The 17575-nt window shown below is 47.4% G+C and overlaps 1 protein-coding gene across 5 annotated transcripts in view; it reads right to left on the bottom strand.

The window, feature by feature from the left end:
* The window catches only part of DPYSL3 (dihydropyrimidinase like 3), a 76352-nt gene that overhangs the window by 33301 nt on the left and 25476 nt on the right, over positions 1–17575 (bottom strand). Inside the window, exon 1 of one of the 5 annotated variants that reach the window (XM_033927037.1) lies at positions 2590–2853. The exons of the other annotated variants lie outside the window; for them this stretch is intronic. Coding sequence (XP_033782928.1) covers positions 2590–2640 — 51 coding nt within the window. The 5' untranslated portion in view covers positions 2641–2853. Of the gene's footprint in view, positions 1–2589; positions 2854–17575 lie in introns of those variants that run through there. 5 annotated transcript variants of the gene reach the window in all.

The raw sequence follows: 17575 nt of genomic DNA, 5'->3' as shown, positions 1-17575 counted from the left end.
CAACACTGGTCTCCATACCTTAAGAAGGATAAAATTCTGTTGGAGAGGGTGCAGAGACGAGCCACGAAACTAGTCAACGGCATGGAGAATTTAAGCTACAAGGAACGCCTTGGAAAACTGGGACTGTTCACCCTCGAAAAGAGAAGACTGCGAGGGGATATGATAGAGACTTTTAAAATATTAAAAGGATTTGACAAAATAGACCAGGAAGCAGCATTACTGACTTTTTCAGATATGACACGGACAAGAGGTCATAGCCTGAAACTGAGTGGCAGCAGGTTCAGGACAAATGTCAGGAAGTTCTGTTTCGCAGAGAATGGTGGACGCTTGGAATGCTCTCCCGGAGGATGTGGTGGCAGAGACTACTGTTCTGGGTTTCAAACGCAAGTTGGATGCACACCTTCTTGCAAATCATATTGAGGGATATGGGAAATCCGGGTCTCCAACAAGGAGCACCTAAATGGGCCTCCGCGTGTGCGGATCGCCAGACTAGATGGACCTTGGTCTGATCCGGTAAAGGCGTTTCTTATGTTCATTTCTGAGCCTGCTTTAGACAGAAATATTTATTTGGGGGGGGGGGGGGGGGAGCTTTCCTACAGGTTAAATCAGCAATCTCAAAGTCCCTTCTTGAGGACCGCAATCAAGTCAGGTTTTCAGGATTTCCCCAATGAATATTCATTGAAAGCAGTGCATGCACATAGATCTCATGAGAACCTGACTGGATTGCGGCCCTCAAGGAGGGACTTTGAGACCCCTGGGTTAAATGAACCTGTTTGGTGTAACACAGGGCTGCCCAAGTCCGGTCCTCGAGATCTACTGGCAGGCCAGGTTTTCAGGAGATCCACAATGAACATGCATGAGAGAAATTTGCATTCACTGCCTTCTTGGTATGCAAATCTCTCTCATGCATATTCATTGTGGATATCCTGAAAACCTGGCCTGCCAGTAGATCTCGAGGACCGGACTTGGGCAGCCCTGGTGTAACCGAATGCTAATCTTCCTTCTGCAGTACAAGGGGTGTGACCATCCCTCATCGAAGACCTGATCTCACGCTCCAAACAATCCTGAGCCTGCACAAAGTCCCACCGAAACGGAGGCGCGTCTGGACACAGGCATTTTGCTAGAAGTCCCCGGGTGCCCTTCTCACTTCCTTGGAGCAGCAGGTGTCAGAGTTTGATTGCTGCTCTTCCTTGTACAATTAACGTCGAAAGAACAAATCAAAGCCTGGAGACGGGCCAGCCCTGCCCTGAGGGCCGCAGTACGGCAGGGTCTAGGCGTGGTCACTCACTGTTGTATTGCTGGAGGTAAAGGCCAGGTCTCCCGATTCCCAGGCTGGGTAGGATAAAGCAATACTTCCTAAATAAAAGATTCAACGTTCATTACCGTGTTAAAAATCCCAGGAAATCCTGTCACCCGAAGGAGCTCCAGAAAGTGTATAAAGAGCTCTAAGTGTATCAGGCATTCACAAACCAGGAAGCTAGAACAACAGCCTAATGGTTAAAGTAGTGGGCAGAAAACCAGGGTTCAAATCCCACAGAAAAAAGTGTGAGCCAAACCCTAAATCAATGATAAAGAAGTATGTGAAGCCAAATGCAGGAGCAGTCGGTGCCCGAAGAGGGGTAATCGGTACTGAATTTGGCAGGCCTCATCACTTTGATGCCCCCCCCCCCAAGAGAATAGGAATTCACCAAGCTGGAAAGACCACACTCCACGGCTGGAGAGATGGCCACAGGCTGAGCCTGCAGAATGTCCTTTGCTGGGAGCTAGTTCTCTCCACAGGCAAATGGACCCTTTGGGCTTAACTCAGGATGGACTACTGCAGCCCAAGAGAAAAGCATTGCTTAGCTCAGCTAAGGTGCAATAATAGGAAACCACTGCATTGAAATCAAAACGTGTTTCTTTTTTTTTTTTTTTTTTTTTGAAATGTGCTCCCTGAAGGGAGAATGAGGAAAGGCTTTGTGAGCTTGATTGCAGCAGTAAATCTCCAAACCCCTTTTCAACGTCTGCAGCTTAAGCTGCCTTTGTCTGATTTGCAGCGATGGAGAAGCCACCGACTCCCCCCCCCCTCCACACCCCAGCCCACAAAGGTCTAATTGAATTCTGCAGAGACAAAGCCCAGCTGCCTCATCTCCAATTTACTCTCAAACCGGCGACAATACCCGGCATGCCTGGGGAAGGGGGGCGACAAACCACCCCCCGCTCCATGGCACTGATTTAATGCCCCGGGTGGCATGCAAGGGCGTGGAATTTGCAAGCCACCAGCCTCGACAAGGGGCTGAAGGAGCCAGCCGAGCACCATTGCACAAAACAAGCCAGATCACGCCCCGAACAGGCACAGAATACCCCTCCCCCCCCCCCCATGCATAATCTGTCACCCTCACCCTGTAAAATAAATCCCTGGAACACCAGATCCGGGGGAACAAGGGGGAAGCCCGGATTTTAAATGCCCCGCAGGTCCCTATCTGCAGCCAACCCCAACCCCACCTACAAGTATGCGGGGGGGGGGGGGGGCTGCAGCATATTCCGGTACTAGGTGCATCCGGCACCCTTTCATCCCCAAATAACCCAACCCACGGGGCAGCTACTCACGGTTATCCGCGGGATATTCTTCTTGCCTTGGTAGGATATGCCTGAGGACATGGCTGCAAGGATCGGGACCCCCTCAGCCTTCCTCCTCTCTGGATCCGCAGCCGGAGCTGAAGAGGGGGCGTGGGCTGGGGAGGGGCACCTAGACCACTCCGGCTTTTTTTTTGCCCCCCCCGAAAAAAATGCTCTTCAGCCCCTCCGTCGATCCCGTTCGCAGCACAGTAGATCCCGGTTTGAAGAGGCAGCTGGGACCGGGTTGATCTGCGGCTCCTCCCTCCCTCTATTGATCCTCGGCGGCTGCTGCAGCCTCGCCCCCCCTCCCCCTCCCCGCCCTTCACCCTACGGAGTGCCGCACCGTCCCTGCTCCGCCGCCAGAGGGCGCCGCCGGCTTCTGTTTGAAAATGGAACCCGGCGCTTCATAATGTATAATTATTGGGGAAAAAATAAAACAAAGCGGCGCAAACACCCAGGATCTTTGACATTTTCATTCCAGGAACATTGAAGGGTTGGTGTTTGGACTTGAACCCATTGTTTACTTTCCATTTGGAAAATGTTTTCTTCCTACGAAACATCTCGTTAGCTGCTCCCTCCAAAGGGGACAGTGGGGTATTGTTTGCAAGCTTGGACACACATTGTTATGGCTGATGGAATCATTTGCTCTTGCCAAAATACTGCAGTCTTCTTCTTCCGTCTGACTCTAAAAAAGCTCGGGGGAGGGGGGGGGGGGACTCTTTGCTATGCCTTTTCCGATTCGCAGAGCTGCAGCAGACCGGATAACCGGATCGCCAGCAGGGACAGAAAAACGCATCCACTTGGCCAAAAAAAAACAAAAAAACCCCAAGCAGGAAACCCAAAGGATCTGACGTGAAGTTAACTGATCTAATAACGAAATATATATATGGTGTTTGGTGTTTTTTTTTGGGGGGGGAGGGGGACTGCATTTCAAACAAAAGATCCAACTATCAATCTCTTCTGGATCTCTCCTCCTCGTCCACCACATTGAGCTTCACTAAAGCATTTCCTCTTTCGTTTTGTGTCGTTTGCAGGAATGTTTGCTTTAGTAATTTGTTTTGGGCTTTTTTTTTTTTTTTTTTTTCATTATTGCAACAAAGTGATTGACAGACGAGGGCACTCCCTTGTCGGCAAAAGATAAACCCATGAATTTTTTGGGTTTGCTCGTTTTTGTTCGATAGATCATTTGAGATTTCCCCCACATCATTGCAAACGATACCACCCTCGTGATTTAGGGAGGGGGATTCCCAGTAAGCCTTCTCATCAAGGGCTCTTTGAAACTGAGCTAAAAAAAATAGACAGGAGTTCTCACACACTCCCCAAAAGCCCCTCTTTGACCCCAAGACAGAGGAAATTAAACAGCCCTACAGATGAAATGGCCTCTTGGCTTCTTCCCCTGCCAACAAAGGGTCTTGTAGCCCTCCAGGCTGGAGCCTTCTCCAGGGCAGTGTTTGTAATAACAACGAGACAGGCTCTGCCCATGGGTTTGGAGCCAAGCATGGAACAGGCATGTGTTTATATGCTTATACATAGCAACTTAGTAGATGACGGCAGATAAAGAACCAAATGCTCCATCCAGTCTGCCCAACCTGATTTAATTTAATTTTTTTTTCTTCTTCTTAGCTATTTCTGGGCAAGACTCCAAAGCTCTGCCCAGGTTCCAACTACTGAAGTCTCCGTCAAAGCTTACTCCAACCCATCTACATTATTCCAGCCATTGACGCCCTCCCCTGCCCATCCTCAATCAAACGGCCATACGAGAGCACAAAAAAGTACCCTGTTTAAAAACTGGGATGAAGTTTCTAAGCTTCAGAGACAGACCAAAAAAAGACCTGGCAACTCATTATAAAGAAATCCACCTGAACGCAGGCACAGAGACAAAGGCCACTTAGAGTCCGGTCTGCCCACCCATGCCATCTACTATTTCTTGCCTAGACAGGCAAGTTCAGATATCGATTTTGTGTGCACCACCTCCAGCGGAAGGCTATGCCATTGGTTCACTACCCTCTCTGTGAAGTATTTCCTCTTCTGAGTCTGTCCCATTTCACCTTCAATCTCTGCCCCCTCGTTCCAGAGCTTCCTCTTGTGCGTTTATGCTATGGTGCTATTTAATAAGTAATGTGTACACCAGTCCTTTGTACTGTTATGCTATCACTCGTGTTTTCCACAAACATATTCAAACACGATGTGGCTTTAGCCTCCTCATCAAACCGTTATGTTTTATATAAAGTGCTTTAGTGCTTCTATACTTCAGTGCTTGAGTAAATAAAAAAATAATCTTTCAACTTCTCTTTTTTTCCGCATTTTCTGAGTTTTCCCTTTGTCAATAGTTATCGGGAAGGGACAAAATTTCCAATGATCGGGATGGTGTGGAGCTAAAGCAGAAGGGGGGACTTTTTCTTGATACAACCTATGATGTAAATGGCTCTATCATTTCTCCCCTCTCCCACCTTTCTTCCAAAGTATACATAAGAATTGCCGCTGCTGGGTCAGACCCAGCAGTCTGCTCACGCGGCGTCCCTCTGGTCAAAGACCAGCGCCCTAACTGAGACTAGCCCTACCTGCGTACGGTTCCGGTTCAGCAGGAACTTGTCTAACTTTGTCTTGAATCCCTGGAGGGTGTTTTCCCCTATGACAGACTTCGGAAGAGCGTTCCAGTTTTCTACCACGCTCTGGGTGAAGAACTTTAACTCTGAGGTCTAGAGACTATAAACCAATCTAGAAGCCTTCCTCTGGTCCAACTCTGTCCTGTTTATATTCTTTTGAAGGTGAGGTCTCCAGAATTGTACGCAATATTCCAAATGAGGTCTCACCAGAGCATCAATACTTCCTTTGTCTTACTGGCCATTCTCCCTATGCGTGTAAGCGTCCTTCTGGCTTTTGCATCATCTTTTCTAGTTGTTTGGTCACCTTTAAGAACATATGAATAGCCTTACTGGGTCAGACCAAAGGCCCATCAAGCTCAGTAGCCTGTTCTCACGGTGGCCAATCGAGATCACTAGTACATGGCCAAAACCCAAATAGTAGCAACATTCCAGAGCTGAGATTGTGATGTCATAATACCTCATTCCACCAATGCCTAAGAGCCAACCTCATCAGTGATGTCACAATGACTTGACTGTCCTATAATTGGCTCATATAAGAACATAAGACCAAAGGTCCATCAAGCCAATCCAGGTCATGCTAGCTAGAGAAATAAAAATATAAAATCAATTTTTCTATTAGAGAGTTAGATATGTTGACAAAGTGTTCGTGTGCAAACGTTCAATCCATCTGTCTGTCTCTAGACATGGATATGTAGCCTTTTTTGGGGTAAAAGAGAAAGGCAAGCAATGTCTCACTGTTTTCTGTGTAGAAGTCCTCCTAGGATCTATTTGCATGCTATTACACACATGGCCCAGTATCACGAGAAAAAACGTCTCTCAGGATCAGAAATTTGCCAGAAGCAAGTCAATGAATGTTGAAAAGCATGTTTTTCTAGGATCCAGAAATTTCCCCTCGCTGTCTTGGGCTTCCAGCTCAGTAGGAACAGAGACTGGGATCCGGCCTCATGAACCCTCGACTGCAATGATGCAGGATCTCTCCGCTGTTGTGGCTGCACAAAGCAGATGTGAAGCTGTGGCTGCAGTTCTCACACTCACCTGCTGGCTTCCCTTGCCAACAAGTTTAAAGTGGACAGGGGCCACCAAGAGCATTTGGGAGTCTGTTCCTGCCCTTCCCCCACACGTCTAGTCTGGACACTGCTAGGTTTGGTCTCGGACAGTGTTCAGGCATGCACCGGACTCCAGCAATTACCCTGGACTTAGGCAGTTGTCTGTGTTGCCTACGCTTAAGTCCTGGCCTGCCTTTTTATGGATATTAGTTGACAGCTAAACAGAAAAGCAGGAAATGTCTCGCTGAGGTATTTAATGACAGCACCCAATATGTCCTCGTGAAGAGCTGTGTTTCAAGTGCATTTGCTCATGACAGACAGACATCGATCCGGTGACAGGTCAAAAGCACGCAAGACAATCGCGTGCAGACAACTCAGCGCTAAGACAATGGCGCTCACAGACAATTGCGCTAAAGACAATTGCGCGCCACTATATCTCCGCGCAAGACAATTGAGTGCAGCGACAACTCAGCGCGAGACAATTTAGCGCAAGATAACTCAGCGCAATGACAATTCAGCACGCCACTAGAGGCCGCTTGCCGATCGAATTGTCTATGAACCCATCGGTCCGTCATGCCCCAAATCCTTCTACATCGGCAGCAGTGCGATCTCCCATCTTGTCCGTAACTATTAATTATTTCTATAGCGCTACCAAACGCACGCAGCACAGCATCACAAAGAAGAAGAAAACAGTCCCTGCTCCAAAGAGCTTACAATCTAAACAGACAAGACATATATAAACAGGATGTCATGGATACAGTTAAGGGGAAGGGTTAATCTGCTGGCTGGGTTGGAGGGCAGAGGGGAGTACAGGACAATCAAGCCATTGTGACATCACTGATGAGGTTGGCTCTGATTGGTGGAATGAGGCATTATGACATCACAAGCTCAGCTCTGCTTCCCAAAGGCTGAAACTCTTCACACTACTACTCTGAATTATTTCTATAGCGCTATCAGACGTACGTAGCGCTGTACAGAGCCAAAAAGAAGACAGTCCCTGTTCCTAAGAGCTTACAATCTAAACAGATGAACAGGATGTCATGGATACAGTTAAGGGGAACGGTTAATCAACTGGCTGGGTTGGAGGGCAGAGGAGTAGGGTTAAGGACTGAAGGCAATATGAAAAAGGTGGGTAACCTCAAATGACTTCTAGTACCAGGCTCTGAGTTTGGAATAATGAATTGTTGGCCTGGTCTCTGGAGCTCCTTGAGGCTCTGTGCAAGAAATGAACTGGTTTCCACCGCAGCTGCTCTGCCCTCACTGCCTTCTTTGCTTTCTTGGAAAGTTGGTCCAAGTCACGTGGGCTGCTATTAATTGGAGAAAGCTGTCACCGAAACTGCTGGAGCCTCCACATAGCTTGAAATAAGGGGTCAGGGGAGGTACCTTGCACTGGCTATGATAGGCCACCGAGGACCCTGAGCAGATGTCCATGGGGGCAAGTTGGGGGGGGGGTCTCTTCACATTGCGGAGGCCCTTAAGCAATCGCTTTGTCTGCTTTTCCTTAATGCAAGTTTCGGTGTCTTGGTCTGGAACACATTTTAACGATAAACAGTCAGGAAAATTTACTCCATGAAAATCGGAAACAAAGGAGGCTTTGTGGGGTTTTTTAAACTATTTGTTAATTTTTTTTTGTCTTTGCTTTTTGGTGGTACAGAGTTCGCTTCATGGTGAAATATGCATTGCACACGTGAAAATCACATAGTGGCAGAGCTGCATGTGAACACGTATGAAGAAAGCATGAACAGGTCAGCCATAATACCTCACTTTGCACCAGTTACTTCCACTGTGAATAGGGTGAGCCTTGTTCACTGTCTCTTAAAGGAAAGTCAGATACTACCCAATGAATGAAATTAAAAAAACATATCTAACCTAGTTCTGAGTAAAGTGGGAATAACTTTCTTTGTACATCTGGCTACTTGCCACAAGGATGCTTGCAACGGAGGTGCAAATCATTTGCATGCAAGCTCCCCGACTCAATCGCTCAGTGAGCGATGCAGAGCCCTGAAAGTATTGACAGAAGAAGCAGCCTCCTGTCACTGCTGTCAGGGCTTCTGTTGATCACCTGCCCACCGAACTTATGGCAGGAAGAATGCCCGCTCCCTCCTGCCATCGGCCCCCTCCTCCCCCGCCTGCGGCTGGCCGAACATCCCGCCCACCCAACACCCGCACTTAAAAATATGGCAGGAGGGATGCCCACTTCCTCCTGCCATCGGCCCCTCTCCTTCCCCCCCCCAACAAATGGTAGAAGGGATGCCCACTCCCTCCTGCTACTGACAGCGGATGCCCCCTCCCCTTCCCTGTACTGTACTTTAAAAGTTGGGAGCAGGAGGGGTGCTCAGTCCCTCCTGCTCCTCCAGCCTCCTGCAACGCCTGCCCCAGTGCATCATGTGATGCACAGGGAGGGGTCTAAGGCCCTGATTGGCTAAGGTGCCTCAGGCTCCTCCCTGTGGCACCTGAGCTAATCAGGGACTTCCTTAGGGATGAATCAAAGGAAGTCCCTGATTCCCCCATTGCCCCAGGTACATTAGATAGAGTGCAAGTCCACCGGGATAGATAAGGAAAGATAAGGAAAGAAATTGACCCTGGAGAATCCACAGAGAAAAAGTCCCAACAGAAACCAAAGAAACGGATAGATGAAGTTCCTGATATGGACTTTATTAAATAATCAGTATAGCAATCCACATAACGAAACCTTTAGGACCCAGTCTGCTGGGAGTATTGGACCCGCACCTGGAGTACTGTGTGCAATTCTGGAGGCCGCATTACCGTAAGGATGTGCTGAGACTGGAATCAGTCCAGAGAATGGCCACCCGGATGTTCTTGGGACTCAAGGATCTCCCATACGAGGAGCGGCTAGGGATGTTACAGCTCTACTCACTCGAGGAACGTAGAAAGAGGGGAGATATGATCGAGACGTTCAAGTATCTCACGGGCCGCATCGAGGTAGAAGAAGATATCTTCTTTTTCAAGGGTCCCGCAGAAACAAGGGGGCATCCGTGGAAAATCAGGGGCGGGAAACTGCACAGGGACACCAGGAAATTATTTTTTACTGAAGGGGTGGTTGATCGCTGGAATAGTCTTCCACTTCAGTCATAATGCCGCTTTATAGAGCAATGGTCAGACCACACTTGGAATACTGTGTCCAACATTGGTCTCCCAACCTAAAGAAGGATATAAAACTGCTGGAGAGGGTGCAGAGACGAGCAACGAAGCTAATAAGAGGTATGGAGAACTTGGAATATGAGGAACGACTCAAGAAACTGGGACTGTTCTCCCTTGAGAAGAGGAGGCTGCGATGGGACATGATCGAGACGTTCAAAATGCTGAAAGGCATCGATAAAATAGAGCAGGAAAATAAATTATTTACATTGTCCAACGCGACACGGACAAGAGGACATGGTTTGAAGCTAAGGGGGGACAAGTCCAGGACAAATGCCAGGAAGTTCTGCTTTACACAGCGAGTGGTGGACGCCTGGAATGCTCTCCCAAAGGAGGTTATTAAGGAATCCACTGTGCTGGGATTCAAAGGCAAATTAGATGCACATCTCCTTATGAGAGGCATAGAGGGATATGGGTGACTAAAACTACATCAGGTGTATACCTGACTGGGCCTCCGCGTGTGCGGATCGCCGGACTCGATGGACCATGGGTCTGATCCGGAGATGGCAGTTCTTATGTTCAGGTTATTGAGGCCAGCAGCGTGCCAGATTTTAAGGCCAAATGGGATAGACATGTGGGATCTATTCGCAGAGTCAGGTAGGGAGGGTCATTGGGGTGGGCAGACTAGATGGGCCGTGGCCCTTATCTGCCGTCTATTTCTAAGTGTCTATGTTTCACAGCACAAGTGGAAGCCACAGCAGTTAGAAAGAGAGATGCCACAGGCCTCCAGCTCTGACAAGTGATGCAGGGGAACAAAGCTCCATCATAGAGCACCAACTCTCCATTTTTCTGCACTCTGAATGGAAAACAACGGCACAGACCCAAATCTGCAGCTCCAGGCCCACGTGGGCGGGGCTGAGGGATTTCACGTCATAAAAGCAGACTGTCGGCAACTCCTTAATACGTCGGCGAGACGCGCCAGTGGCAGCTGGGACTGACCAACTCTCCACCTCCACCGCCGTAGCTTGGTGTACAGATGTGGAGAGGAATTTCACCGCTGAACATGTGACAACATCCCAGCTGCGAAAAGCCCTTTCCACATCTGTACGCTCAGATGTTAGTGGTTAGTGCAGTGGGCTTTGATCCTGGCATTCCAGCTCCTTGTGATCTTGGGCAAGTTATTTAACCCTTCACTGACCCAAGTATAAAAATTTAACCCCACCCCCACCCCCACCCCTTTGCAAGAGGTTTTTAGCACCGGCCAGCATGCTGAATGCTCTGCGCTGTGCCAACGGTCATAGAGTTACTTTAAGCATAGAAACATAGAAGATGACGGCAGATAAGGGCCATAGCCCATCAGGTCTGCCCACTCTACTGACCCACCCCCAAGTCTACTATCCTAGGGATCCCACTCCTGGTGACAGGTTCCCTTGGCTTAACCCTCTAAGGGATCCCACATGGGCATCCCATTTGCTCTTAAATTCTTGCACACTGTTTGCCTCGATCACCTGCACCGGGAGCTCGTTCCAAGGATCAACCACTCTCTCGGTGAAGAAATATTTCCTGGTGTCGCCATGAAATATTTCTAAATCAGGGTTCTTCAACCGTGCAGTGCATTTACCGTGCCATCTGCCGCAACATACAAGTAGCAACTTCAAATGTCCGTCGGATAAATTTGCCCTGTATTTTGTCTTGATATATTTCATTTGGGAAAAAGTTTTTGTCCCAAAAATGAACATAAATTTACAAGTATTCTTATGGGCAATTAACCGTGACGACTAATAACGAACTTCCAGATTCAATTTAAAGATTAGTCACAGCGCCAGAGCTACCTACAGTGCCGTAAATTGACTCTGTCGATCGAGGCCGAACAAGTTCGAAGAAACACTGCGAAGTATACGATTTACGATTCAGTGAATAATATTAATATGGAATATCAATATATTTAGAACACAATTTTAATTAATGCATTTGAAATCTATCAACACCCCGTGGGGTTTGGTTTTGTTTTTTTGGGGGGTGGATTCTCATTGGAAAATTAGTCCAATCGGTGCTTTTCTGCACAATTCTTCCGCGGTCCAGATAAAATCATATCGCAGCCTGCTCTAATTTTTAGGTTGCTGAACTAACCATTAGGGCTGGGTTTGGCAACAACTTCCTTAAAACAAGACAGCCATTCTCCCTCATTCCCAGTGGCGTAGTAAGGGTAGAAGGCGCCCGGGGTGGAGGCTCCGCCCTGCGCCCCCTCACTCCTTCCCTCTCCCCACCCCCACATACCCTCAATTCTATGCCAGCATGAGTGGCTTCAGCAGCACACTCCCCGTGCCAGCGCTGGATTTCCCTCTGACATCACTTTCTGGTCCCATGAGCCAGAAGTGATTCAAAGCGGAACCAGGCTGGCGTGAGCAACAGGCGGAAGCTGCTTGCGTTAGCGATGATAATACAGAGGCATGGGGTGGGGGGTGGGGAAGGACAGTAGGCCGCGGCAGAGAGGAGCCAGAGTCTCACCGACTTAACACCCAGGGCTGTCCGCACCTGCTTTACTGCGCCACTGCTCATTCCCATTATATCTGTAAATAAGCTCTCCTAAAACCCAAGGTTGTTGTTGAAGGGGTACCAGGGTAACAGGAAGCCTCTTTTTTAAATCAGTACACGCACGATGATGTAAAGGACCAAGAAGGTCCATGAAATTCGGAAATGCTAAAGGGTTTCACTGAATCGGAGAAACATTTGCCTGAATGTAATCACCTCAGTCACAGGAAGGAAAAGCAGTTTGCAATAAAGCGCTGGTTTTCGATGAGACACAGAAATGTTTCCACTCAGGAAGGGAAAGCAATGGGCCAAAGTTGGACGCCAGAAACTCTCCGACACCGTCCCTGCGCATTTCACAAAAAGCTTGCAAAAAAGACTCCACAACCCCCTTTCTTCAGATCTTTAGCAAAACTATAAGACTATTAGCAGCAGATGGAACTGAAAACTGGTAGGTTGTGACTATTTAAATACAAATTCTTATTGTTAAAAAATATAGCACAGGACATTGGTTCATGGCTCAGACTGTGTGCCGTGATGTGGGACTCAGTCACTAATAGAGATTTAGGGCCTCTTCTATCAAACTGCGCTAGCGTCTGGAGCAGCGCGGGTCATTCAGGACTTATAGACATCCATTATGAAGAACATCTGACCAGACTGCGCTTACATTCTCTCGACGAGCGCAGAGAAAAGGGGGGACATGATAGAAACATTCAAATACATCACGGGTCGCACTGAAGTGGAGGAAGAAATATTTTTTCTTACGGGTCCCACGGCGACAAGAGGGCATCCGCTAAAACTTAAGGGGGGGAAGATTTCACGGTGACACCAGGAAATACTTCTTCACCGAACGGGTGATTGATCAATGGAATAAACTTCCACGCCAAATCGTCGAGGCTAGTAGCGTGCTCGACTTCAAAAGTCGATGGGACAAACAGGTGGTGGCGCTACAGAGTTATGCCTAAAAGATGGGTACTCCAGGGAGGGAGGTACTCAGGTACTTTAGCTGGATTGGGAGCCTTCATAGAAACATAGAAACATAGAAAGATGACGGCAGATAAGGGCCATATAGCCCATCAAGTCTGCCCACACTATTTACCCACCCTCTTAAGTCTTCTGACCCCTTAAGTATAATTGTAATTATACTGTCGCTCTACTGACCCACTCATTCAAGTCCTAGTGACCCTATCCCTTGGCATGACCCCGTAGGGATCCCACATGGGTATCCCATTTGTTCTTGAAGTCTGGGATGCTGCGTGCCTCGACCACCTGCACTGGAAGCTTCTTCCAATGCTCGATCACTCTCTCCGTGAAGAAGTACTTCCTTGCGTCTCCACGAAACTTCCCTCCCCTGAGTTTGAGCGGATGTCCTCTTGTGGTCGAGGGTTCCCTGAGAAGAAAGATATCCTCTTCCACCTCAACCCGTCCCGTGATGTACTTAAATGTCTCAATCATGTCTCCCCTCTCCCTACGCTCTTCAAGAGTGTAGAGCTGCAATTTGCTCAGTCTTTCCTCGTACGGGAGACCCTTTAGCCCCGAGACCATCCTGGTGGCCATCCGCTGAACCGACTCAATTCTGAGCACATCCTTACGGTAATGTGGCCTCCAGAATTGCACACAGTACTCCAGATGAGTACTTCCCTAACAGTACTTCAGGACAGTTAGGGAAGTTCTAAGTACCTAAATTTATTTTATTGTAACCCGTTCTGGGCTCCTGGGGAGGCCGAGCTATAAAAACGAACAAACCAACAAATAAAAAATATGTAACAATAAAAACAAACAAACCAACAAATAAAAAATATGTAACAATAAAAACAAACAAACCAACAAATAAAAAATATGTAACAATAAAAACAAACAAACCAACAAATAAAAAATATGTAACAATAAAAACAAACAAACCAACAAATAAAAAATATGTAACAATAAAAACAAACATTGACAGCAAAATTATAGGTAACCCACCCTCTAAATCGACGTGAGCCGTGACAGATTCCAGCTGTGCTGCCGGATGCCGGTGAGGAGGAGAGGCGCCGGCTGACTCCGCTTCTCGTGGCGAGAAGCACCTCCTTCAGCCAGCACCGGCGCCTCTCCTCCTCGTTGGCGTCTCCTCCTCCTCCTCCCCCCGCGCCTCTCCCACACCGGCAACCCCTACCGGCATACAAACAGGCTCAGGGCCAGTTGTGGCGCCGAGTTTAGGGGTCTTTTTAATCAAAGGCGCGCTATCCGATTTGGCGCACACTAAATGCTAAGGCATGTGTTATATTCTATGGGCCCCTTAGCATATGGCACGTGCCTTAATACAAGGACCTCTTAATATGCCGCGGTGTCAAAACGTTTGTGGGGCAGTGCTCTAAACCTTTTGACATCTATGGACCGCCGGAAATAAAATCATTATTTTGTGGACCGGCAGTTGAAGAACACTGGGCTAAGTCGTGCCCATCTCCACCCAATCTCCGCCCCAGACCCCGCCCCCATAATAGTACTAATTGTGACACCATTTTTTCCATTCATTTTTCATATATACACACACACAATATAATCGTATTAACAACACATAATGGTTAACCACAAAATTAAAATGCACAAAGCACACTGTATGCGTTTCAACATTCATTCCTACCAGAAAACAGATAACCCCATGCAAATGCAGGACCAAAAACTAAAAGTACTAATATTCACAAACAAACCCTAAAATGCAAGACTCTGGTAGAAGTACAACCCCAGAGGAAAAGAAACAAATGCATTTCTTCCTGAATAGACAAATCAATCACTACAAAAAAAAAAAAAAGCATTCCCCCTACCCTTGTTGGCTCTCCCCTTCCATGCTGTTCCTTGCCTTCTGGCCTGCCCCCCGGTGTTATCTTTGGGCCGTTCCATGGTGTGATCAACGTGGCGTCTTGGGCCGGCTCCCTGAGTGCTGCAGTGCACAAAGCTGTGGGCAGTGACTCCTCGCGCGCGTCCCGTGCCTCATCTGGAAGCCTTCCCTCTGACGTTGTGATGTCAGAGAGAAGGCTTCCGGTTCAGGCGCAGTTCGCGTGTAGGAGCCTTTTCCCAAGGCTTTGTGCACTGCAGCACTCAGGGAGCCGGCCCGAAGACGCCGCGTTGATTACACCGTGGATCGGCGGCTGAAGAGCACTGCTCTAAATCATGAACAACCTTCCATCTTCTGAAAAGTCCAGCTCTAATGTCTCCTGGTTCACTGGGGAGGAGGGAAACACGGCTGCTGGTATCATGGTGCTCCCTACCAGCCAGTAAGGGGAATTGAAGCAACAGACACCCCTCTGTTCTCTTGAATTAGTGTAGGGTACCAGTAGCAGTGTTTCTCCAGCCTTTGGGCCATTGAGGGCTACTGGTAACCACTGAGGAGAGGTAGCAGCACTAACTATAGGGGAGATAATTAATGCAAAAAAATAAATAAATTTAAGAACACTTTAAAAATGTACTCTATGCTTTCAGTCTCCAGGCACACTAAATAATTTTCAGCCTCCTAGGGAGAGTCAATATTATTCTTATAGTGAACTGCATTTGAGGAGTATAATTTATCCATGTGTGAGGCTTGACATAGCCACTTGGTCTTGTGGGCTGTAGCTGTGCAGAGAAGCCCTTGGTAAGACAGAGCATCCCTTACCCAGAAATATTTGGCAGCAGTTCTCAGCATCCGCCTCCAATTGCAATGATTTGCAAATGCCATGAAACAGATGTGTGCAGAAAAGACCGAGTTACATGGGTGCGGAGGAGCCAGCTGTGACCTCTCCTTCAGAATTTCTAGCTCCAGTTGGGCTTAGCATATGCCAATAGGGTTACCATGTGGCTCCAGAAAAAAAGAGGATAGATTGAGATATCTGGGTTTTACTTCCATTGCTTTCAATCCATCCTCCTTTTGTTGGAGCCATTATGTTAACCCTTAAGAATATAATAGCCTTATTGGGTCAGACCAATGATCCATCAAGTCCAGTAGTCTGTTCTCACGGTGGCCAATCCAGGTCACTAGGACCTGGCCAAAACCCAAGGAGTAGCAATATTCCATGCTACCGATCCAGGGCAAGCAGTGGCTTCCCCTGTGTCTTTCTCAATAACAGACTATGGACTTTTCCTCCAGGAACTTGTCCAAACCTTTCTTAAAACCAGCTACACTATCCGCTCTTACCACAACCTCTGGCAACGTGTTCCAGACCTTAACTATTCTCTGAGTGAAAAGATATTTCCTCCTATTGGTTTTAAGTATTTCCCTGTAACTTCATCGAGTGTCCCCTAGTCTTTGTCATTTTTGACGGAGTGAAAATCGATCCACTCTGCTCCACTCAGGATTTTGTAGACTTCAATCCTATCTCCCCTCAGCCGTCTCTTTTCCAACCTGAAGAGTCCTAACCTTTTTAGTCTTTCCTCATACGAGAGGAGTTCCCTCCCCTTTACCATCTTGGTCGCTCTTCTTTGAACCTTTTCTAATGCCGCTATAATTTTCTTGAAATAAGGAGACCAGAATTAAACATAATACAGAGGCATTCTTAGTCTTGTTAACCATCCCTTTTCTAACAATTCTTAGCATTTTGTTTGCTTTCTTGGCTGCCGCTGCACATTGGGCGGAAGGTTTCATCGCATTGTTGGATCTTTTTCTTGGGCACCAAGGTGGACCCTAGCCTCTGGTAACTATGATTTGGGTTATTCTTCTCAATGTGCATCACCTTGCATTTGGCCACGTTAAATTTCATCTGCCTCTTGGACGCCCAGTCTTCCAATTTCCTAAGGTCCGCCTGCAATTTTTCACAATCCGCGAGCGTTTTAACAACTTTGAACAAGAAGAGTGTGTTGATCAATTATTTGTGGAGATCCTAAAGTCCAGATTGGCTCCGGGTGTTCCCAGGTCTGTGAGGAGAACCACTGAACTATGAAAAAAGCAGCCGTAGAATTGAACGTGTCAACTCCTCATTGATTAGGGAAAAGTAGACAGAAAAATGATGTTTTGTGCAGTTTCTTTCCCATTGCGTCTAGTTCTAGCACACGCTAAAAGGAGTTTGTGTTAAAATTTCTACTGCAATAAATCAGACCCCTCCTGTGTACTGTATCAACTACGGCTGTAAAATTCAGCATGAACGTTTAGGGACGCCAGATTCTGATATCACCATGAAGCAGAGTCGGTTTTAAAACGGTGATACGAAGCCTCCCAGCAAAAGAATCAAGAGACATCTAGACCTTAACAATCATATCTATGGTACAGTTATACTGGAGGCCACGCCTTAACTTGGATTCAGTTATATGCCTGGCCTTTTCAACGAAATGCACCAAATTCAATGGACTTTACACGGTTTTAGGACCATAAATGGAGTTTATCCACTCCAGACAAAAGTCTGGGGTTCTTAGATCCTGCATTGCCTGGTCAGCTTTATAGATATTTATGTTTTATGTTAAAATCAATAACTGACTAAACGTAGCATCATCTGGCAGACAAGAGACAGCCAAACTATTAGGGAACCTTTCTGATCAAGGACGCACTGGTAGGACACACCCTACGACATTTGAGAGAAGAGAAGCTGGAGGTAAGGAGAGCAGAAGAGTCCTTTGATATCAAACAGCTACCGCAGTGCTGGCAGACTCAGTGTGACTCCAATGTTTTGGGCTCAGATAAAGACTCAGCCTTAGATGACTACCTTCATTTGTAAACTCAGTCTCAGGTTTACAAAGTTCCGAAACTGAGGT

The sequence above is a fragment of the Geotrypetes seraphini genome, chromosome 18 (genome assembly GCF_902459505.1).
Source record: "Geotrypetes seraphini chromosome 18, aGeoSer1.1, whole genome shotgun sequence".
Classification (NCBI taxonomy): Eukaryota; Metazoa; Chordata; class Amphibia; order Gymnophiona; family Dermophiidae; genus Geotrypetes; species Geotrypetes seraphini.
The sequence above is the reverse complement of the archived record's forward strand: the minus strand, read 5'-3'. Positions and strand labels throughout refer to the sequence as shown.